At 29.2% G+C, this 26,316-nt stretch overlaps 1 protein-coding gene across 1 annotated transcript in view; it reads left to right on the top strand.

Annotated features, from left to right (window-relative positions):
* LOC117171929 (aminopeptidase N-like) overlaps positions 1-22,554 on the top strand; it is a 50,982-nt gene extending 28,428 nt beyond the window's left edge. The window contains exons 8-17 of the mRNA XM_033359592.1: positions 3,609-3,762; positions 5,185-5,266; positions 5,378-5,546; positions 10,060-10,246; positions 12,657-12,934; positions 13,093-13,262; positions 13,736-13,903; positions 19,563-19,703; positions 19,767-19,848; positions 21,959-22,554. Of these exons, the coding sequence (XP_033215483.1) occupies positions 3,609-3,762; positions 5,185-5,266; positions 5,378-5,546; positions 10,060-10,246; positions 12,657-12,934; positions 13,093-13,262; positions 13,736-13,903; positions 19,563-19,703; positions 19,767-19,848; positions 21,959-22,114 (1,587 nt within the window). The 3' untranslated portion in view covers positions 22,115-22,554. The remainder of the gene's footprint in view (positions 1-3,608; positions 3,763-5,184; positions 5,267-5,377; positions 5,547-10,059; positions 10,247-12,656; positions 12,935-13,092; positions 13,263-13,735; positions 13,904-19,562; positions 19,704-19,766; positions 19,849-21,958) is intronic.
* Positions 22,555-26,316: the final 3,762 nt, after the last annotated feature.

The following is a 26,316-nucleotide window of genomic DNA, read 5'->3' as shown; positions in this document are numbered from 1 at the left end:
AAGGCCTTATTATATTTGTTTCATATTTAGGGAAAAACAAACAATTTTTCGAAATTTCTACATTCTTAGGAAACTACTAACACTTTTACAAGATTATTACTTTTTTTTTGACAATTTATACTGATAAAATATTGATATATCATATTGGTTTAAGATTGAGGAAACAACAAACATTTTTATGTAACGACAAACACTTTCTTTAGAAATAACAGAAACTGTTTCTTATAAAACAACAGACACTGAGAGAAATTTTCTCTTGTATCAGAAGGATGCTTCTTAATACAAATGGAATCTCCTATTAAATTTATAGTTAAAAGGAGTTTCATTTCTCTGAAAAATATTTTGTCTAAAGCAAACATCATCCTTTTGCGACAAACTTCAAATAATCTTGAAGAAAAATAACTTCTTTTTGTATAAAAAAGATATTCCAGTGGTACAAAACAAAACGGGCAAGAGGACGATGTGTTTGTTTTAAAACAAATTTTTTTCTGAGTGGATAGTTTTACAAGATTGTTATTTGCTCAGGAAATAACAAACACTTTTCCAGGACTTTTGCTTTCTTAGGGAACAGTGAATAACGAACAACAAACATCTTTCCACGATTCTTACTTTTTCAGAAAACAAAGAACCTTCTAATATTACTAGTTTCGAGTTGATATTTTATATTAATATATGATATTATATTCGTTTAAAACTTAGGAAATAAAATTCACTCGTTCAGGAGTCTGACATTCTTGGGGGCGGGGGCAAAAAATACTTTCCCAAGAATGTAATTTTTTTAGGACACAACAAACACTTTTTAAAATTCTTACTTTCTTCGAAAATAATAAACAGTTGCAAGATTGTTACTTTTTTTTAGGATTCAACAAACAATTTACCAAGATTTTTACTTTTTTATAAAACAGAAAATAAGGAACATCAAACATGTCCTAAGATTGTTGCTTTCTTAGGGAACAATAAAAACTTTCGTCAAACAATAATTATCTTTCCACGTTTCTTATTTTTTTTTAAAAAAGGGAAAACAATTTTCTAAGACTGTTAGTTTCGGGTTAGTATTTTATATTGATATATGATTTTATATTCGCTTAACATTTAGGAAACGAGAAACCCTTCCTCAAGATTCTTACATTCTTAGGGAACAAAAAACACTTTTCGTTTTGCATTGAAAGAAAAACACTTTTTTACGATTGTCACTTTCTTAAAGAGCAACAGACATTTTTTTAATGATTGTTACATTTTTAAAGAAGAAAAAACACATTACCAAGATTTTAACTTTGTTAAGGAATAAAAGACGCTTTTAAAAGAGTGTTCCTTTTATAGAGAACAAAAAACAATTTTCCAAGCTTGTTGATTTCTTGTGAAACAATAAAAATCTTTACATGATTCTTACTTTTTCAGAAAACAACAAACAAATTTTTAAGATTATTACTTTCGCGGTTGGTCTTTTATGTTGATATATGATTTCATATTTGTTTAACATCTATGAAATAAAAAACACTTTTCAAAGATCATTGCATTTTAGGGGAACAAAAAACACTTTTACCAGACTTTAACAAACAAACTTTTGTTAGCAAAAAACACTTTTCTAAGATTCTTACTTTCTTAGAAAACAGCAAATAAGGAACAACAAAAATTTTCCAAGATTGTTGTTTTCTTAGGGAGCAAGCACTTTTTCGAGGTTGTAACTTCTTTAGAAAATAACAAACACTTTTTCAAGATTATTAATTTCTTGTGAAACAATGGACATCTTTTCTTGATTCTTATTTTTTAAGAAAAGAATAAACAATTTTCTAAGATTATTACTTTCGGATTGGTATTTTATATTGATACATGATTTTATATTAGTTTATAATTTAGGAAAAAAAACAACATTCGAGTATTCTTAAATGATTAGGAAACAAGTAGGGAGCAATAAGTAATTTTTCGAGATTGTTACTTTTTTAATAAGCAAAAAAATTTTTTTAAAGATTTTTAATTTCTTGTGAAATAATAAACATTTTTCCAATATTGTTACTTCCTTAGAAAGCAACAAAGACTTTTGCAAGATAGTGACATTCCGTTTGATATTTTATATTGATATAATATTAATGTATTATATTCGTTTTACATTGAGAGGAAAAAAGTCACATTTCTAAGATTGTTACAATCTCAGTGAAGAAGAAGCACTTTTTGAAGATTTTAACTTTCTTAAGAAATAAAAACCACTTTTATAAAATTGCTTCTTTTTTCGGGAACCACAAACACTTTTCCAAGATTGTAACTTTCTTATAGAGCAAGAAACACTTTTCGAAGGTTTTTTTGCTTTCTCAGGGAAAAAAAATACTTTTCCAAGATTGTTATTTTTAGGAAACAACAAAAAATTTTTTAATATAGCTATTTTCTTTAAATACAACAAATACTTTTGCACCAATGGTGCTTTCATAGGGAGAATAAGCACATTTTTCCAACATTGCTTTTTGCTTAGGAAACAACACTTTTCGTGGATTGCAACTTTTTAGAAAAAAGAAAGATACTTTTCCAAGATTCTTGTTTTCTAGGGATACAACAAATACTTCCTGAAAAAGTTTAATTTCTTAGAAAACTACAAACATTTTCCAAGATTTTTTTATTCTTATGGAACCATAAACACTTTTGCATGATTTTTGTTTTTAAGCAACAAACATCTTTTCAAGCTCATTCCTTTTTTATGAAACAATAAACACTTTTGCAAGATTTTTGCTTTCTTCAATAAAAACAAAAATTTTTCCAAGATTGCTTCTTGTTTAAGAAGCGACACTTTTCAAAGATTAAAACTTTCTCAGGAAAATGGAAAATATTTTTTAAGATTCTTACTTTATTGGGATATACCAAATACTTTCTTAAGATTTGTATTTTCTTAGGGAACAAAAACTTGTCCAAGATATTTTCATTCTTATAGAACAATAAACCTCTCTAAAAGATTTTTTTTGATACAGCAAACATCGTTCCAAGATTGTTACTATTTTGGGAAACAACAAAGAATTACGCAAGATTGTCGCTTTGTAAAGAAACAAGAAACATTTGTTCAAAATTTCTTTTTGCTCAAGAAAACAACAGACGTTTTTTGAAGATTGCTACTTTCGCCGGGTAAAATAAAAGAATTTTCCACAATTCTTATTTTCTTTGAATACATCAAACACTTTTTCAATATTGTTTGTTTCTTCTGTAACAATAAAAACTTTTACAGGATTGTTATTTTTTTTTGCGAAACAGTAAACATCTTTTCAAGATTGTTACTCTCTTAGGAAACAATAAACAAATGTCTAAGATTTTTCCAAAATTTCTTCTTTTTCAAGCAACAACGAACACTTTATTTAAATTGTTACTTTCTCAGGTAATAATACATACTTTTCTAAGATTTTCACTTTCTTAGGAACAACAAACACTTTTTGAAGATTGCTATTTTCTTAGGGAACAGCAAAAGGCTTTTCAAGATAGTTTCTTAGGGGTTTAAATTGTATAAGCTTTGCACTTTACATTTTGATTTTTCATTCAGGTATAGTAAGGCCTTGCTCTTTTCCACTTACTAGACACACCTATACACCCATATATGTATATATATATTTTTTTTTACGAGCTTCCTCTTTTAGATAGATACGGCATTCGACACATCCGGTTCATTCGAATCAGATGTTCAATGGAAAATTATGGATCGTGATGGTTACAGTGTTTCAAGGTCACTTCAATCCAAGATACATGCTTCCCATTTGCATGCTTCCGACCCTCAAGATCATTATAGCAAGGGTAAGATAATAGTCTGATAATATTCTGATGATTTTCTGCATTTTATCTATGTTGTCCAAAAAAGGTTTTTTCTTCTTAACTGGTATCCCTACAAAGTGGTTATTGTTGTCAAAAACACCCCTCATTTTTGGCTGAATTAAAAAAAAAGACTCAGGAACCCCTCTTTAAAATTGTTATTTTATTTAAATAATCGCTGTTTGTGTATTTTTACTTCGGCCTGCATACATTCATCGAAATAAATCACTCAGAATTATGTCTACACGTTTTTTTAGGTGTGCTAACAATCTGAATGATGAACTTGAATAAAAAGATTACAATGTATTCATGACGAAGAAAAAATTCATTGGCAGAAAATATTTAAAAAAAAATCATTTTATTTACGAAAACCAACTTGGAGGATCTCTAAATATTTTTCTTAAACTCTGCCAAAAATCAGGTTTCAATTTTGACACCTGAAGAAAAACTTTTCAGGTGTTCCGTTTGAAAAAAAATAAAGTCTTTTTTTGGTCCACCCTAAAATAAAATCTATATTAGGGTGGCTCAAAAAACCAAAAGTTTAGAATTTTTTGCAACACCCTTCAACTCTTCTACGACAATTCACTCGTTATTATTGTTTTATTTCAACCCCTCCAAATCTCTTATATGGTGCAATAAAAAGTTATCCCATGAATATTATTCATGAACCTTTTCTTTTTCAAAATTATTATTATTTAGTAAAAATGTCCTCTAATTTAATCCTTTAATCTGGCTAGTATTTCAAACATTAATTCTTGCTATTATGAGAAAATTAATTATCAACATAATTAGTAATAAGTTTAAAAAACGAAAGATTAGGACTAATATTGGAATTGGTTAAAAGTGGCAAGAAATCCATTTTTTAAAGACTTTTCCTAATAAAGGTTGATTTTAATTAATCCTTACTTTTTTAAACAATAAATAGTCAGCTGCAATGAAAAAATTAACTCTTCACTTCTATAAATTAGATTAAAGCAATTATAAGATTTATTAAGCAATAAGAATAATTCAGAAAAAGTGAAATTTAGGCTATACTTTTTAAGCATATTTAAAAACCAGCCAAAGACGTGATAAAAAAGCGCAACTGTTTAAAAAATTAGCTTTGTTAAGTTTAATAAAATATTTTGTTGATTTTAATAAAAAGTTTTAAAAACTGCTATAAATAAAAATTAATGTTTAAACAATGCAAAAAACCCTTCTTGCACTTTCATGTGGTACTTATTGGGACATTTTTACGTTTGGACGCAATTTTTAATCATGTGTTTTCTTCCTACATTTTTGAATGTAACAAAATGGGACAGTACTGCAAAAAACCTAAAATTTTGAAATTTTCGAAAACCTTGAGTCAACACTAATGTATTTCAATGAAAAGTTGATAAGTTTGTTGATTATAAAAATTGGTCGTAGGTGCATGTCTTATTCGCATGTTGCATGGCCTGATAAGTGAAACTGCCTTTAGGAGCGGCTACCAGAAATTCCTTAGCAGGTGGTGGGTATCTGGCGCTAAAATGCTTCCAAATTACATGCATCACATTATATTTCCTATTAGAAGAAAAATTGTAGAACTCAAAGCTAATGATGGGAAAATTACTTGTTAAAGGATTTATGGAAACGGAAATTTGGAATCATTTTGGGAGGCTATAGGGGCTCAGAACTTTTCGGAAAATCTAGAATTGAGGGATGTGATGTCTTCATGGATCACTCAAAATGGATATCCGGTGGTTTTTGTAAACAGGAATTACGAAAGTGAATCTGCCACTATTAATCAGGTTTGTCAATTTTTATTTCATTTATTATTACATTACTTATTTATTTAATCCTTACCCACCTTCCTTACGCACCTATTCTACCCTTTAACTATTACCAACAACCCTACTCACCTAAGCTTCACTTTCACCTACGCTATCCAACTTCCCTACCCACCTTCCCTTCTAAAATAAAATTCCTACTTGCCCTACTCACTAATCATACTCTCATACCCTTCCCACTAACTATCCTTAGCTACCCTAACCACCTTCCTTACCCATCTACCCTATCCACCTATTCCATCCTCTAACCATACCCATATACTTCAGCGATCGTTATTATCCACTTAACCTATCTACCTATCCTATCCTTTAACCATTCCCACCTACCCTACCAACCTAAGCCGTAGATCTTCACTACTACATAGCATCACCACATACCCTGGCCAACTTCTCTTCCCACCTATCCTATCCTCTAGCTATCTCTACATATTACACCTACTTATCCTATCCGCCTACCCTACCCACCTATCCTGCCAATTAACCATTCCTACCTGCCGTAACCAACTGACCTACCAGTCTTCCTTACAGCATACCATCTCACCACTCATACTTACCTTGCTCACCTATCTACCCTACCCACTTATGCTTTCCTTAACCATTTCCATCTACCTCATCAAAGTAAGCTACTCATTCTCATTACCCGCCTTCCCTGCCGCACACCATTCCGACCTGCCCTATCCACTATACGCCCTTACACACCTTATCTACCTTTCTTATTTATCTACACTACCCATCTACCATACTCTTAACCTTTTCTACTTACCACACCCACTTAAGATACCTTACTTTCATTATTCGCCTTTGATACAACACACCATTCTCTCCTGCCATCCCCATATACTCAAAACACCTTCTTTACCTTTCTTATCCATCTACCCTACCTCTAACCTTTCCGACCTACTATACTCAGCTAATCATATGCCTAACCCTACTCACTTACACTACTCTATCAACCTAACCTACCCATCTATTTGGCTTATTTTATACCTACCTATTTACATATTTACCTACGCAACTTTTTCCTTATTTACCAATTTACCTATCTAGCTTATTATGTACGTACCTATTTACCCATGCACCTATTTACATACCCAATAATTTCCATAACTGTTAACCTACTTACATCTCACTTTCCCCCATAATTCCCTATTTCCCCCTTCCCCTTCCCCTTCCCCTTCCCCTTCCCCTTCCCCTTCCCCTTCCCCTTCCCCTTCCCCTTCCCCTTCCCCCATTTTTTAAAGAATTTATTTTTCACCCTGTTTTCTATAAAAATTCCTTTTTTCTCTCGTTCGTTTGCTTAAATGTAACTGGAATTAATAGAATCCAATAAAAAATTCCAAACATTTTTCGTTGAAAGATAATTTTTTTTAAATTTAAAAGTCTACTCTTATATTCATTCTTTGTTGAGAAATCTTGATTATAGTAATTTTCTTTATTATTTTGTTGAAAATGCAACAATTTTGTTAAAAAATAATTTTTGTTAATGGTTAGTAATTCAACTATTTAATTACAAATTTGTCTATTTGGGATGACATTTAAATTATTTTGATACCATTTTTTTCAGGACTGACTTGGTTGAAAAATATTTATTTGGATAGGAAATTGATTCTTTCAAGTCAAAAATTAATTTTTGGTAGAAAAGTCATCAGTTTGGATTAAAATTAATTCTTTTTCACTAAAAACTCTCATATTATTTTTTTCGAAATTTCAAATTTTTAAGCTGAAAAATTTTTGTTTAAAAACTCAGCTATTTTGTTTAAATAATTTTTTTTGGATGAAAATTTAACTTCTCGGACGAAAGTTAATTTACTTTTCGAAAAATTCATTTTTTGATGAGGATTCATCTCCTTGATTGAAATATAACTATTTTACTGAAATTTAACTTTTTTCTTAAAAATTAAAAATTATTTTGTAGAAAATTATTCTTATTGGCTTAAAAATTCAACATTTAGTATGACATTTTTTATTTTCTTTTTCACAGTTAATTATTTTAATTTAAAAGGCTACTATTACATTTTTGTTTGTAAAATTATTTTTTGAAAACTCAACTATTGTGTTTAAAAGTAATCTTTTTTTTGGTTGAAAATTTAACTACTTGGATAAAATTTAAACTGCTTTGTAGAATTTTTATGAAGATTCATCTCTTTGAAAAATAACTGCTTTGTTGAAATTTAAACTTTTTTGTTTGAAAATAGAAAACTGTTTCGTGGAAAATTCTTCTTTTTCGCTAACAAATTTCAGAATTTGGTTGATATATTTTTTTTCTTGATTGGAAAATCATTATTAGTTAAAAATGTATCTATTTGGTTTCAAATTTCATCTTTTTTGGTTAAAACTGCAAATTTAGGTTGAAAATAATCTTTTTTATTGGATATTCAACTATTCTATAAGAAATTTAACCCTTTGCTTGTAAATATACTTCTTTTGTAGAAAATTTATCGGTTAGGATTGAAATTTTAGAATTTTAGTAAAAATTCAACTATTTGATAGAAAATACAACTGTTTGCGTCAAAATCAACTTGTTTGTTAAAAATTCATTTTTCTTTTTGAAAATTAATTTGTTTAACATTAACTTTTTTTAATTTATATTTTGGGATTGAAAGTCCTACTTGAAAAACAATTCTTTTGGACTTGAAAATTCAACTCTAGTTGAAAATTACTCTTTTTGGTTTAAAATGTACTATTTTATCAGTAAACTCAACGGTTTTGTAATTTTTTGGGCTTAAAAATGCAATAATTTTCTTTCTGGACTGATAAATATTTCTTGGTTCAAAATTCAATTGCTTTGCTAGAATTTTTTTTTGGTTCGAACATTCATCCTTTTAGTTAAAAAATGCAACTCGTTGATTAAAAATTCTTATTCTTAGCTTGAAAATAAAACTATTAAATTTAAAATGCAACTGTTTGGTTAACAAATAATTTTGGTTTGAAAATTAAACTATTTGGTTGAAAATGCTATATTTATTATTTGCTTATTTGTCTGTTTAACTATTTGCTTATTTACCTATTAAATGATTATGTTATAAAATTTGTTTATTCTTATTATTGTCATATTTATTAACAATTTATTGCAAAAAGGCCTCGAAATATTTGCAAATATCATCAACGACAGGTGTTTTTCTTTTTTTGTTTTGTTTTGTTAATAATACATTGATTTCAGGTATATGTAATTTAAAAAGTAACTCCATAGACGATTTTTCTTAATGATCATTCTATTATTCATTTATGCAAATATGCTGAAATTCACAGAAGTACAAATCGTCTTTAAAATTTTTTAATGATACAGGATGTTTGTTCCTATGCGGATGAATCGTGTAAATTACAATCTTTTTATGCCTATTGAACTGGAACGTAGTCATAATTGACATTTATAGAATTTGCGTCATAAAAAGTCAATAGAGTCGTTAAAAGTTGACATTTAAATGATTTTCAAACACGTTCGCTTAGATTTTTGCTTCCAGTTGAGAAATTCGTAAAAAATGTGGTTGACTTCTTTTTTAGGACATAAAAAGCTCTTCGAAATGACTCTTTTTAGAACCTTTTTCAGCTAATAGTTTACGAGATATTAATTTGTTAATTAAGGGCAGCGAGGAGGAGGGGCAGGTTTTTGCCAACTATAGTTTATTTTTAACTCTTTGAAAATGGACTCTGTGAATCATGCACGAGACAGTTCTCCAAGGAAAAGTTCTTTTCAGATAGAAACCAAAAAATGTTTACATTTTTATTAACAAACGGTTTTAAAGAATAATTTCTTTTTCATACTTAAAGTTGGCGGAACAATCTGAATAAATTTTGGTATAACTCTTGGGGAAGAATGAAAATTAATTTTTCCCGATTTTCTAGGCGAGGAAGATTAGTTGCAGAAAGATATTGTTTCAATAATGTCAATTTACAATTGACACACCATGAAGTTAATATTGCGGGATTAGAAAATTTAATCAAAATACGGTTTTCCCATTGTTTAAAAAAAATTGTTTAAATATATAAGTATGTATTTAAACTTTAAAGTGACAAAAAAAATGATTCACAATCTGTTCTCTATGTAAGTTTTTTCTGTAAAATCAAATTGCGTAATCAGTTTTTTTTGTAACTGACACATTTAAACCAGTTTCTTAAAAAAATTAAAAAATCAGATTTTTAAAAATGAAAAATCATCTCTGAAATCTTGCTACTATTAATTAATTAATTAATTTCTCGTAAACTATTAGTTTCAAACGGTTCTAGTAGGGGTCATTTTTACGGGAAGCTTATTTGTTATAAATTAAGTTTAACAAAATTTAGATGGATCTTTTAACTGGTTTGGAAGCAACAATCCAGTCTAGGGTGTTAAGACATCGTTTGAAGTATCACTTTATTTTTAATTAAAAATATAACCAAAACAAAATCTGTTTATATTTCCTTACAGCAGAAATATTAATTCCAGTTAAATAGAATTAAAAGTAATTCAATGCAATCAAATTGTTATTGTTTATAGACCTGGTTTACGTATGATAATATCTCAACATCGAACGAAAAATTGTGGAATATCCTTATAACTTATGTTGAGTCACATCGTAATTGGACATTTCCTACAAAAATCTGGATGAAATCAGAACGCGAAATATCAGTTGAGAAAATTGCTGAAAAGGACTCTTGGGTTGTATTTAACATTAACAGAACAGGTAATTACTATTCCTTTTATGATTTCAAGTATTATTGTAGGTACTCGAAGAATTTTTTTTTATTTATTTTTTTTGGTTGAATTAACACCTTAATTGTTTACACGTTTTAATTAGAGCTCCTATTTTTAAATAATTTTATAATTAATTAATTTTTCTAATCTAATCCAATCCAATATAATAAAGTCTCATCAAATCCAATCAAATCCAATTCTTAATTTAATTCTCAATTCAATTATTGATTTAATGAATTCCTAATCCAATTGTTAATTCAATTCAACTCAATTCTCAGTTAAATGCATGCTAAAATCGATTTTCAATTTAATCCAATTCTCACATCAATTCATGACCTAATCGATTGTCAATTCTTAATTTAATTCAGTTACTATATTTCAATTCTATTTAATTCTCAATTTAATTTAATGATTAATTCAAGTCTCAATTGAATTCAATGAATAATTTAATTAATTCTCAATTTAATTTTCCATACAATTCTCTATTCAATTATATTCTTAACTTAATCCAATCCGCAAATCAATTCAAATATTCATTTAATCTCAATCTTATTCTTAATTAAATTCATGCTTAAATTAATTTTTAATTATAAATTTAATTCAATTTCATTCTAAATTTAATACAATTCTCAATTCAATTATATTCCGAATTTAATTATATTATCCAGTCAATCCAATCTTCAATTCAATCCATGCTCAAATTAGTGATCAATTCTTGATTCAATCTAATTCTAAATTGAACTCAGTTTCCAATTTAATTAAACTTAATTGCAATTTCAATTTATTCTTAACTTAATTTTTAATTCAATTATTTACTCAATTCAATCGAAGTCTCAATTCAATTAAAATAATAATTTAATTATTATTAATTTAGTTCTTAATTAAATTTGTACTTAAATTAATTTACAGTTCTCAATTCAATCCGACTCACAATTAAATTCAGTTCCTTATTCAACTCAATTCTAAATTTAATTATATTGTTAATATTTACTTATAAATTCAGTTCCTCAATTAAATTCTTGATTTAAATAAATTCTTAATTAAATAAAATGAAATTCCTAATTTCATTAGCAATTTAATTATATTCTCAGTTTCCAATTCACTGCACTCTCAATTCAAATTTTAAAATGGTAATTTAATTCTTTTCACAATCAAATTATATTATCAATTCAATTCTTAATTAAATTAAATTCAATCATTATTTCAATTCAATTCAATCACTAATTCAATTCAATATCATTACAATTCTATTCGAAACATAATTATATTTTTAGTTGACCACAATTTTCAATTCAATTGTTAAGTCTAAATTCAATGCTATTCTCAATTCAAATAAATTCCTTACTTCATTAAATTTAATGTTAAATTCAATTATATTTTCAAATCTCAATTATTAATTCAGTTCTCAATTTTTAATGTTCAATTTTCTTTTTATTTCAAGTGAATTCTCAATTCTAAATAATCATTTCAGTTTTCAATTTAATTGAGTTCTTAACCATTTTTAATTATCAATTCCTAATTCACTCTAATTTCATTCCCAATTATGAATTTAATTCTCAATTTTCAATTTTCACTTTAATTCCATTCTCATTTTTCAATAATCAATAGAATTAAATTCTAAATTAAATTAAATTCTTAATGCAATCAATCCTTAATTCAATTATATTCTCAATTTTCAATTTCCAATTGAATATAATCCTTATTTTTTAAATTTTCGATTTAATTCTATTATATTGGTCAATTTACGATTTTTTTCAATTCTTTTTTTTTAATTTTAATTTTTCATTGCTGAATTCTTTGATCAGTTTTTAATTTAATTCACTTCTCAATTTTCAATTCAATTTAAATTCTCAAGTAAGATTAATTCTTGATTCAATTAATTCTCAATTCAATTATCTTTACAATTTTTAATATGATAATATATTCTTAATTCTATCAATTCTCAATTGAAATCAATTCGTAATTCAATTTCTAATTCAATTATATTCTCAATTATCATTTATGATTTTAGTTCTTGATTATGAATGTAGTTCTCAATTCAATTGAATTCCTAATTAATTAAGATTCTCAATTTATTTCTTAATTCACTCTAATTAAATTTTCAATGTAAGATTTTGAATTCACTTCTTAATTTTATACAATCATGAAGTTGTTCAATTGAAGTCAATTTCTAATTCCAATAATTCTCAATTCAATCATGTTCTCAATATTCGATTAAATTTAATTCTTAATTCAATTCAATTTCTAATTCAATTAATTCTCAAGTCGATTATATTATCAATTTTTATTTTGATCAATTTATCAATTAAACTAAATTATATTCTCAATTTTCAATCCAATTGAGGGCAATTTAGTTTAAATTAATTGCCTAAAATATTATATTTTGGAACTTTTTAAAGGATATTATCGTGTAAATTACGACAAAGGAAATTGGAAGCTTTTGTCTGAGGCTCTTCAAGAAAACCACGAACAATTTCCACCAGAGACAAGAGCATCTCTGATCGACGACGTGCTCAACCTTGCTCAAGCCGGTCTCACGTCTTACGAACTGGCATTTAATTTTCTCAATTATATCAAAACAAAAGAAAGACATTACGCGCCTTGGGCCGCTGTGACTGCTCATTTATTAAAATTGAAATTTTCCCTCTACGAGACAATTGTTTACCAAGATTTTCAGGTACCCAAAATAACTCACTTCAACCAAGTTCTTTTTATCATTCTGTCAACGCAACTCAGCTATATCTATGCAAATTAAGCAATTTACATATTTTATCATTCACATTGTTTGCTAACTATTGTAGATATTCTACGACTCATCTCTACGTAATATTTCAGATCTTTGTGCGCAATTTTGTGTCTATGATTTACAGCGAGTTGGAATCTAAAACAGAGGAAGGATCACAATTAGACCGATTAGTTAAAGAGATTGCATGTGCTTTCGAGCACACTCCGTGCCTTGATTGGGCTAGAAAGACATTTGAAATGGCAAAAAAATCTGGAAGCAGGTAAGTATTTAATTAATTTTCACCCTATTTTAAAAATTGCAACTTAAAAAAAATCTTATACAATAATTACGAATAAAAGTTAATTGGGGGACCCCACTGGGTACATTTTTGGCGACGTCTTTACGACATTGTTACGACATTGTTACGACATTGTTACGACATCTTTACGGCATTTTTACGATATCCTATGTCCATGTTGTTTCGATGTCTTTGCGATATCGTAAAGACATCGTAAGATCATACGACTTATTTACGATATCGTAAAGACACCTTAACGACATGGAAATAGGATGTCGCAAAGTTGTCGTAAAGATGTCGCAACAATGTCGTAAAGATGTCGCAACAATGTCGTAAAGACGTCGCCAAACTTCGTGCCCACTGGGACAGAAATCTCATTTGATAGATTATTTTCTTTTAGCGGCTTGTGCTTGAAATATTAATATTTTAAAATGTGTCATTCAATCGCATTTCAGTCTTCCGATGCATATTCGTCAGTTATTTTACTGTAGCGTCGCCAGAGTTGGCGGGGAGGAAGATTGGCAATACTTCCTGCAGAAAGCAATAACCACGTCAGACAAGGAGGAGAAAAATCGACTCCTGTCAGCGCTAGCATGCTTTCAAGTGCCCTGGATTTTACAAAAGTGAGAAAAAAACAAATATCATGGATTAGTTACTATTTGAGAATAGAATGTTTTTTTTTAATATTAACGATAGAAAAGTATTTTTATTAATAAACATAATAATCTCTTATAAAATAAATACTCACCAATGATCAATCACCAATGACCAATCACCAATAACCAATCATTAATCACTAATCACCAATCACCAATCACCAATCACTAATCACCAATCACCAATCACCAATCACCAATCACCAATCACCAATCGCCAATCGCCAATGACTAATGTCGAATAACAAATCACAAATCACAAATCACCAATCACCAATTACCAATCGCTAAACACCAAACATCAATGAGCAATAACGAATTACCAATGATCAATTACCAATGAACAATTACCAGTGACCAATCATCGATACTCAATGACCAATCACCAAACACCAGTCACCAATGACTAATGATCCAGTGCTCTATGACCAGTGACCTACAGTCGATGATTTATGGCCTATGGTTATGGAATAATATAATATTACGTTTCCCAAAAAACTACCCCTAAGTCTTACACAACTACCCCCGGGATCAAAAAAGTTTTCAAAATGGGAAAACTACCTTCATCAATGTAAACATGATTTAGGGCTTCAAATTAATTACATGACACTTGAAATTTTCGCCCTCTTTATAATTTCCCCGAAACTACCCTTCCACGTGAACGTATGCAGCAGAACATTTATATGTATGAAAAAGGATTAAAAATAATCAAACTGAGAAGAAATTGTTAGTTGATATATTTTTTCTCTTTTTTTGCTCTGCGACAATATATAATGCGTTCCCCAAAAACTACCCTTAAGTCATACATACATACCCCTCGCCATCAAAAACGTTTTAAAAGTTGGAAAAACACCTTGAACCGTGCAAAAATGATCTAGAACTCTAAATTGATTACATGGCACTTCAAAATTTCCCCGTCTTCATAATTTTTCCAAAAAACTACCCTTACACGTGAACCTATGCAGCGGAACATTTATATGTATGAAAAAGCAAAAAAAAAAAATAAATAAAACTTAGAAAACACTGTTAGTTGACATTTTTTTGCTCTTTTTTGCTCTTTGATAATATATAACATGCTCCCGAAAAACTACCCCTAAGTCATACATACTCACCCCTCGTGATCAAAAACGTTTTGAAAGTTAAAAAACCACCTTGAACAATGTAAAAATGATTTAGAACTTCAAATTAATTACATAGCACTTTAAAATGTCCCCCTCTTAATAATTTTTTCGAAAAACTACCCTTACGCGTGAACCTATGCAGCGGAACATTTATATGTATGAAACAAGCATACAAATAATAAAACTTAGAAAACACTGCTAGTTGATATTTTTTTGCCCTTTTTGCTCTCTGATAATATATAACACGCTCCCGAAAAACTACTCCTAAGTCATACATACTCACCCCTCGTGATCAAAAACGTTTTGAAAGTTAAAAACCCACCTTGAACAATGTAAAAATGATTTAGAACTTTAAATTAATTACATAGCACTTTAAAATTTCCCCCTCTTAATAATTTTTTCGAAAAACTACCCTTACACGTGAACCTATGCAGCGGAACATATATATGTATGAAAAAAGCATACAAATAATAAAACTTAGAAAACACTGTTAGTTGATATTTTTTTGCTCTTTTTTGCTCTCTGATAATATATAACACGCTCCCGAAAAACTACCCCTAAGTCATACATACTCACCCCTCGTGATCAAAAACGTTTTGAAAGTTAAAAACCTACCTTGAACAATGTAAAAATGATTTAGGACTGAAAATTAATAACATAAAACTTAAAAATTTCTCTCTCATTATAATTTCCTCCGAAACTACCCTTCGATGTGAATCTATGCAGCGGAACATATATATGTATGAAAAAAGCATATAAAATAATAAATCTTAGAAAACACTGTTAGTGTATATTTTTTGGCTCCTTTTTTGCTCTTCGATAATATATAATATATTACACAAAAACTACCCCTAAGTCATACATAACTCCACTCGGCATCAAAAACGTTTTGTATGTTGTAAAACCACCTTGAACAATATAAAAATAATTTAGAACTCAAAATTAATAACATAAATATTAAAAATTACTCTCTCATTATAATTTCACCTTTATATGTATGAAAAAAAGCATTGAAAATAATCAAACTTAGAAGAAACTGTTAGTTGATATTTTTTTGCTACTTTTTTGCTCTTTGATAATATATAATATGTTACCCAAAAACTACCCCAAGTCATAAAGATCCTTCCCTTTTAATCAGAAACGTTTAAAAAGTTGGAAAACCACATTGAACAATGTGAAAATTATTTAGAACACCAAATTAATTGCATGAAACTTGAGAATTTCCCCCTTTTTATAATTATATATTATCCGAGAGAAAAAAAGAGCAAAAAATATCAACTAATAGTTTCTTCTAAGTTTAATTATTTTTAATGCTTTTTTCATACATATAAATGTTCTGCTGCATACGTTCACGTGGAAGGGTAGTTTCGGGGAAATTATAAAGAGGGCGAAAATTTCAAGTGTCATGTAATTAATTTGAAGTCCTAAATCATGTTTACATTGTTGAAGGTATTTTCCCATTTTGAAAACTTTTTTGATCCCAGGGGTAGTTGTGTAAGACTTAGGGGTAGTTTTTTGGGAAACGTAATATATGTCATCATAGAGAAAAAAAAGCAAAAAAATCTCCATTCATTGTTTATCGCATTATAATCATTTTCAGTGAGTTTTCGTAGGTGGCGGCGCTGAGTGAACGTCCTGATAGCGCCGCCACCCTTTTCTCCGAAGTTTAAAGAGCTAAAAATTTTTTTTCAGCATAAAGTTAGCAAAAAAAAATCAAAAAAATATGGCGTATTCCATTTTATAATTTTCTTGGGTGGCGGCATCAGTGACCAATCACCTATGTCCAATAACCTGTGAGCTATCATCATTTAATAATGAGACATGACATATGGCTAATGCCATATAAACAATCACCTATGAACTAATGAACAATTTACTTATAAACAATGGTCTTCGACCTTTGACCAATGAGCTTCGGAATATTGCCAATAACTAAAAACTAATGACTAAAAACTAATATAAAATAACCTATGACCAATCATCAATGCCTTATGACCTATGACTTATGCCTAATGAACAATGACCAATGATATGACGCATTGCCAATGGCTTATGAATAATAACTATGCAAAAGAATCTACGAAGAATTAAAAATGCCTGATGACCTATGACCTATGCCTAATTACCTATAACTAATCATCTATAGCATATTGCCAATTGATAATAGCTAGTAAAAAATAACCTATGACCAATCGTCAATGCCAAATGACCTATGACCTATGTCTTATCACCTATGATTTATGATTTATGGCTAATGACCTATACATAATTAGTTATAACTAATCATCTATAGAATATTGCCAATTGATAATAGCTAGTAAAAAATAATTTATGACCAATCATCAATGCCAAATGACCTATGACCTATGTCTTATCACCTATGCTTTATTATTTATGGCTAATGACCTATGACCTATACCTAATTAGCTATAACTAATCATCTATAGCATATTGCCAATTGATAGTAGCGAGTAAAAAACAACCTACGGCCAATCATCAATGTCAAATGACCTATGACCTATGCCTCATCACCTCTGATCTATGATTTATGGCTAATGACCAATGACCTATGCCTAATTACCTACAACTAATCATCTATAGCATATTGCCCATTGATAGTAGCTAGTAAAAAATAACCTATGACCAATAATCAATGCCTAATGATTTATGCCTAATGACCTATGGCCACTGAACTATTACTTATTCCCAATAGCTAATAAATAAAAAGTAATGAAAAATAACCTATGACCAATCATGAATGCTAATGGCCTATGACCTATGCCTAATGCCACATAACCAATGACCTATGTCATATTGACAATAGCTAATGACTAATAGCTAATGTAAAAAATCTATGATCAATCAACAATTCCAAATGACCTATGACCTACTCCTAATGAGCTATGATCTATTCCTAATGACCTATTATCTATGCCTAATGACCTATGCGCAATGACCTATGGAATATTGCCAATAGCTAATTACTTATAACTAATGAAAAATAATCTATGACCAATAAACAATGCCTAATGACCCATAACCTATGAATAATTTAAAATCGTAAATTACCTTGCACGAGAAGAACATTCTTATAAGAATTGATGTTACAAAAATAAAATAAGCGCTAGTAATATACTGCATCAATTTCACGTAGCAGATTTATAAAAAATTGTACATTTAAAAAATTCAATAATAAAAATAGGAAAATATTCATTTTTATATTGTGACGAATACCGTTTTTTTTAATGCTTAGATTAATTCCAAAACTCTTAGAATGAGTGAAGCAAATATTTAAAAAAGCTTTCCAGTAGCTAATTAGATCTTCAAAATTTATTCACTTTGTTATAAACAAGTAAGTGTAATGAAATCAGTTTGGCATTCTCTAAAAAGACACCTAGTTACTACGTTCAGTCAGTTAATATTTATAAATAATTCGTTAAATAAACTTTATTAATATATGCTTTGTTATGTTACATTTTGAGGTACAAACTTGATTCTTTCAACGTAATAAAATTTAAATAACAAAATTATATACTTTAAAGGATATTTAATTAACGGGAGACGATTAATATTGTTGATAACCCTTTTTTGACATTTTCATCGTCGTATGTATGTAAGAAGCAAATATTTCACTTTTGAAAAAAGAATTAAAACCTAATTAACTAGCAACGACTCCTTGCTTTTAATCGAAAAAAACTGATGATTTTTTAAATACAATTAATTAAATAATGCATTTTTTTTGTTATTTTAGATTATTTATACTTTGTTATTTTAAATTAATGATTTTTAAATTATTAATTGTTCATTTATTTAGATTCTTGGATAATTAAAGTATACCATTATAAAAACTAAGTTCAAGTCTTGAAAAATAGATAAACAATGCATTTGTTAATTGAGTTTGCATAAGCAAACGTGAATTGTTATTCATGACTAATTATAATAACTCAGTGTCACTGTCAATGTTATTGCCGAGTAATTTTTAGTCAATTCCGTTGTAAAATTTGATTTATTCCAATATAAATGCCTGATGTGATTCAACAATAAACAATTTAATAACTTTCATTAATTCAATATAAAAACTCTGTAAATTGTTCGGATTTAGTACGAATCCAGTAACTTATTTGTTTACAACAAAGTCGATTAAGTATTGCACATCTGTTTTGTTGATCAAAAATATTTTTAGTTGCTTATACGTTTTTTGGGATCGTGAAATGAATTCAAGTTTTTATAAAAAATAAAGGCTACTACCCAAAAGTAAAAAAAAGTTTTTTTCATTTTTGTTATCAAATAAAAAGAAATCATGAAGTTTGTTTTTTAAATCTGCTTCCTAAAATTAATACGCCATTTTATCTTAATTTCTTCAAAAAAATTTTTAATCGGATAATTACTGTCTTCTGAAAATAATTTTTTTAATTGTTAATAAAAACATGAGAATAAAATAGATATAAATTTGAGATCACTTAACCTAGCGTGATTAATTGAATAGTATACATTTTTAATAACAGAGTTCTTAAAATGACACTTGAAGAAAATTCCTTCAGTGAAGAAGAGAGTCGAATTATTTTGGAATCGTTATCAAAACATCCAGAAGGAGCTTTTGCTGTTCAAAGATTTGTGGAAAGAAATTATCCAGATATAATTAAAAGGTAAGAAAAGCACACTAAGAAAATTTTAATTATATGATTATACAATAATTTTTTGATTAATAGGTATGGACAATCACATTCAATGATGAAGGCTTTTATCACAGCAATGTCCAAGTCTTTGAAGTCAGAACAAGATTTATTGGAGGTAAAGTTTTAATTTCATTTGACGTAATTATTGTCTATTTAATTTTTTAATAATTTAATTTATTAACTATTTTATTATTCTATTTATTTACTTTATTATTATTATTATTTTATGTGTTCATTTTTATTTTATTTACATAATATATTCAACCATAACCATAACTCCTTACTATCAAATCCTATCAGCTAACGCCTAACTCCTATCACATAATTTGTAACACGTACCTCATACCATCTAACTCCCATCTTATCGCCTAACACCTGCCACCTAATTTCTAACACCAAACTCATATAATCTAATTCTCACCTCCCAACGTCTAACCCCTGACTATCAAATCTTATTATTTCACACCTAACTCCTATCAGGTCACTTCTAACTCCTAAGTTACCAATTCTAATACCTAACACCTAACTCCTATCACCCAATCCCTAACACCTACCTCATATCATTTAACTTCTATCTCTTAGCTTCTAACTCCTGACCACGAAATCTTCACACTTAACACCCAACACTTATCACGAAACTTCTAACTCCTAACATATAACTCCTAACTACCAAATCCGACCACCCAACTCCTAAATTCTATCCCTAAATCCTAACTCCTAACTCTTGAACAGCAACTCCTGTGACCTAAATCCTAACACTTAACCCATACCATCTAACTCCTAACTCCTTATTCCTAACTAATTTATAATTCATAATTTCTAACTATAAACTCCTAAAAGCTCACAAGGGGCGGGGACGTAGAGGGTAGTTTTGGAAGTAAGGCAAAATGAAGGAAGGAAAAGTTGGTGAAGAAAGTTGAAATTAAGGGAGGGGAAGAAGAAAAATTGAGTGAAAAGAAGGGCAGAGGAAGTAAGAGAAGTTGCGAGAAATTAGGGGACATAGGAAGTGCGACTAAATGCTGAGAAAAGTTAGGAGAGGGGGAAGTATATAAGAAAGAAGTTAGTGAAGGGAGGAGAGGCGATGGTTGAAGTGTAGGGAGGGGGTACTGGGCAGTGATGGTGAGTAGAGAAATATAGGGGGTGTAGGGGAATCAAGGTTTGCATGACATATTTACATTTCCGACATACCCGACATGTCGGATATGTCACGCAAACCTGGGCAATGAGGGTAAGTAGGGAAATATAGGGGGTGTAGGGGAATGAAGGTTTGCAAGACATATTTACATTTCCGACATATCCGACATGTCGGATGTCATGCAAACCTTCATTCTCCTACACCCCCTATATTTCCCTACTTACCCTCACTACCCAGTACCCCCCTCCCTACACTTCAACCATCGCCTCTCCTCCCTTCACTAACTTCTTTCTTATATACTTCTCCCTCTCCTCACTTTTCTCAGCATTTCGTCGCACTTCCTATGTCCCCTCATTTCTCACAACTTCTCCTACTTCCTCTACCCTTCTTTCCCCTTAATTTTTTTTCTTCCCCTCCCTTAATTTCAACTTTCTTCACCAACTTTTCCTTCCTTCATTTTGCCTTATTTCCAAAACTATCCTCTACGTCCCCGGCCCTTGTGAGCTTTTGGGAGTTTATAGTTAGAAATTATGAATTAGGAATTAGTTAGGAATAAGGTGTTAGGAGTTAGATGATATGGGTTAAGTATTAGGATTTAGGTCACAGGAGTTGCTGTTCAAGAGTTAGGAGTTAGGAATTAGGGATAGGATTTAGGAGTTAGGTGGTCGGATATGTCAGATATGTCTTAAGGCCATGTAATGAGTGGGTCACGTGACCAAATTCCTACCTTACCGACATTTTTTTATTTCCTATTTTATTTTCACACGTAGCACTACATCGAGTTAAAAATTTAGGATAATTAATTTTAAAAAAAACTAAGAAAGGTGTTCCCTGTTTTATATTTTAATAATGATAAAAAAAGTTGTTTTGTAAATTATTTTGTTTGCTTTTTTCATAATTATTAAAATTAAGGATCAGACCCACCTTTTTTAGTTCTTCTTATTGACCTATTCTTCTTCTTCTTCTTCTTCTTTTTCTTATTATTATTATTCAATTAAATTATTTTGGTTTATTTCTTTAATTTTATGGATTTTCGAGAACTGATAAGCAAACGAAAGATTTCGCAAATTTGTTTAAACTTTAATTTCAGTTTCAGGAATTTAGGGAAAATAATTTCGATAGCCTAAAAATCATAGGCTACGACGTTGTACTTGCTGAAGTTGAATCAAATGTCTGGATGCAGTGGAGAAACAATTCATTGGAAACAATAAAGACTTGGATCAACAATTACAATAAGTCGATTTAGAAAATTAAACCAAAATTTTTCAGATAAATAATAACGAAATTAGTTTTACACAAGATTTGTTTAATACCGTTAAAGAATAATTCGATTTTTTAAATTGATTTTTAAAATGATAAATTATTAAATATTCTATAAAGATTTATGTTATCTAGGGTGGTACAAAAACGCATTATAATTTTTTTTTCTATTTTCATGCTCTTAACCACTAAATTTGTTTTAAAAAAATAAGACATTCTTTTATTTTGAAATAAGTTTATATTCAGGGTTTCACCAATAATTCCATAAGCAGATCTTTTAAAAAATGTTTTAAACAATTGAGTTTTTTCTCGAAATTCCAAGCTTATTGTAAATTTTTCGTTTTTCAGTGAGGTAATATTTAATCAAAGTTAACAAACTTTCAGTGAGAGCGAGGAAATAATTTAAACATTTGGTTAAAAATGCAACAATTTCGTCGAAAATTTTACAACTATTTTAAAAATTGTTTGCTTGGTTAAAGATTCATTTGTTAAACATTTTTTTGTTTGAAGTATCATCTTTTAGTTGAAACCTTAAATTTTTTGTTAAAAAGTGTTTAGTTAAAAATTCTACTTTCTTATAGAAAGTTCTTGTTTTGAAATGTTAGTTAAAAATTCATCTATCTTGTTCAGAAATATTTTTTTCTTAAATGTTTTTTCTGGTTAAAGATTAAATTAATCCGTTATTATTTTTTTAAAGTTTTATCTTTTTGGTTGAAAATTTAACTATTTTGTTGAAATTTAATCTATTTCGTTGAAAAAGTAATACATTTGGGAAACAACTTTTTTTTATGAAGTTACATATGTTTTATTAAAAATTGAATTATTTTGTTGAAAATTTCTTCTGTATTTAAGAAAAAAAACATTTCCTCAAAAACGAGAGATTTTTTCACAAAATTATTCTCTGTTATGTTTATTTATTAAAAGAATTATTAAAAATTTAACAAAATTCAAAATTTCAATAAAACAACAAAATATTAAACTATGAAAAAGTAAGAAAAAACATCTAAAATGATTTATCAAGGTTATAGATAAATGACCTGCAAAAATATTTGAAAATGGACGCATAGAAAAGGATGATAGAAGAATCAAATTTTTATTTTCATTAATTTAACTTTTATTTCATTATATTTTTTGTTGAACAAAGCTGGCTTAAATTAGAAATCTTCTCCTTTTCGCGATAAAAGTTAAACATTCACACGAAAGAAAATTAATACCAAAAAATAAGAATTTAATATTTTTTATCTTACAAATTTCGGGAAAAGGAAATGAAAATTTATAAAAAAAAAAGTGGACCACCCCATTGTTATGTCTATTAATCAGGTATAAAATATTCATTAGAGGCCATCAGGTTTGTTAAATAATAAAGTCAACAGACGATTGTTACAACAATATTCTTTTATCAGTATGAATGACCTAATGTTTGCTATTAATTTTCATAAAGTCATCTCTTACGCGCTTATGATAATTTTTATTGAAATTGATTGATTTTTATTGATTTTAATTATTTTTCTATTTAATTCTGAAACGATGTACCTATAGGTGTGATATGAAAAATGTAAAACAGCCACATTCTACGACAACAATTTTTATTCTTCGAATGCTTTCGTCCAGCATAGTTACAAAACCAAGCAACAAGAATCTCGTTCCTCATTTCACTTATTCTTAGAACAACGATCTTTAATAATACATATTTAACAAATTTTTATTTAATATATATATATTATAAGTGTATCTAACGATAATATAGTCATCATTACTTTATACTTAATTAATTATCGGTAACTTCTCGTTAGCATATTCGCATTATTCTATTAATATGTATATATCTACATCTATTGTTACTCCTCAGTAAGTGTTATTGCTTCTTATTGTTAACGTATTTTAAAACCGTTAACATTTCGTATTAGGGCGGGTCGAAAATAGCAGCTTTTTTAAAAACACCCCACTATTAAACTTTTTTGTCCACGATGTGTTAGGGCAGTATACATATGTGCACCGCCTAAAGATCATGTGGCGCTGTACAACGCCTAATCGTGATGTGACGCTGTACACGGCCCAATTGTAATGTGACGCTGTACACAGCCCGATTTTAGTGTGATGATGTACACTCGCTAAGAATGATCTGGCATTGTACACCGCCTAATCACGATGTGGCACTGTACACTACCTAAGTGTGATATGACACTTTATACCGCCCACTCGTGATGAAAGGCTGTACCTCCCCCAAGCGTAATGTGGCGCTGTACACTGTCTAATCATGATTTGGAACTGTACACCGCCTAAACGTGACGTAACAATTTACACCGCCCACTCGTGATGTAGCGCTGTACCTCGCCCAAGCGTAATGTGGCGCTGTACACTGTCTAATCATGATTTGGAACTGTACACCGCCTAAACGTGACGTAAAACTTTACACCGACCACTCGTGATGTAAGGCTGTACCTCGCCCAAGCGTAATGTGGCGCTGTACACTGTCTAATCATGATTTGGAACTGTACACCGCCTAAACGTGATGTAACACTTTACACCGCTCACCCGTGATGTAGCGCTGTACCTCGCCCAAGCGCAATGTGGCGCTATACACTGTCTAATCATGATTTGGAACTGTACACCGCCTAAACGTGACGTAACACTTTACACCGCCTACTCGTGATGTAGCGCTGTACCTCGCCCAAGCGTAATGTGGCGCTGTACACTGTCTAATCATGATTTGGAACTGCACACCGCCTAAACGTTTCGTAACACTTTACACCGCCCACTCGTGATGCAGCGCTGTACCCCGCTCAAGTGAAATGCATTACTGCATACCGCCTAATTATGATTTGGCACTGTACACCGCCTAAGCGTGACGTGACACTGTACATCGCCTAAGCGTGTCTAAATTTCCAACGGTATTGAAAAAACTTGTTTACAAAAGTTGTAAAATAAGAAAAACTACAACTTTTTCGTTGTTTAAATTTTTGTCTATAACCAACCGTTTTTGAGAAACATGAGAAAGGAAATGATGAAATGGATCACCTTACCATTTTTTAAGTTTTTTTTTAATTTCTCGCTACAATGGTTCGTCGTACAAAAAAATTTTACAGACCTGAAAATGGCTAATTTTTCTATATCTACAATTTCTGTATGCAGCTTTTTTCAACATCTTTGCAAATTTAAATAAAAATGGGGGAAACTGATTTTGTTTACTTTAATCATCGTTGCGCTCTGCTTTAACCGTGTAAAAAAATTTAACTTTTTTATGGATAAAAAAATTGCTAAATTCGACCCGTTCCATTTAGTATCGCTACCGACGCTTTTCTACATTTCTAAAATTATTACCGTTTTTATTAATCCTGTTCCGCTTTTTCAATTTCGTTATAGACCCTTCGATCAAAAGTCACTTTGGTAATGCAGGAGAAATTAAGATTTATATTTTTAATTTCCATTTCTTCTCTATCATTTACTCTAAATTGAACTTGATTATTTAAGTTTCGAAAACTATTTTCATTAGGGCAGACTAAAATTATAAAATTCATCGAATTGTTTCAGATTCGTCAAACGAAATTATAAATTAATGAAGATTTTTTCAATTTAGAATTTTTTGAAAATTTGACATTTGTTTCTTCTTTTGAGTTAAATGCACATTTTTCTGAAAAAACTTAAATATGTCGAAGATAAAAATTCTCCAGTAAAACAAAGAAACATGCTATCAATTTGCTTTTTCGGAAGGATTTTTTTTATTTATTTTTTTTCAATTTTGGTTCGCTGTTGTACACAAAATTTTTTTCTGTTTTAAAAAAATAATAGCATGTTTCACTGGTTCAAGAAATAGGTAATATTTTTTTAATCAATAGGTAATTTTTGATTATATCCAATTTGAATTTTAAATCTATACATCGAACGGATTTCAGTTTTTTTTTTACTTTTTTAGGTTGTAACTCAAAAATGATTTTGACTAAACCAAAACAATTGGATTATTTATAAAAAAAGTGGATTAGCGATGGAAATGAATGTGAATTATTTAAATAATCATTAGTTATAATTATGAAGAAATGGAAATTGACTCTTCGAATTATAAAGGTTTTTTTTCTTCAATATTTCGATGACTCGTTTTCTTTCAATTTTTTTTACAATATGTACATGTACGATTTGACGGCTAACTTACATCTATTGTCTATTTTCTAAATCGCTCGCTTTATTTGAAAA

Source organism: Belonocnema kinseyi, chromosome 4 (genome assembly GCF_010883055.1).
Source record: "Belonocnema kinseyi isolate 2016_QV_RU_SX_M_011 chromosome 4, B_treatae_v1, whole genome shotgun sequence".
Classification (NCBI taxonomy): Eukaryota; Metazoa; Arthropoda; class Insecta; order Hymenoptera; family Cynipidae; genus Belonocnema; species Belonocnema kinseyi.
Note: the sequence above shows the minus strand (reverse complement) of the source record. Positions and strands in the feature narration are given on the sequence as shown.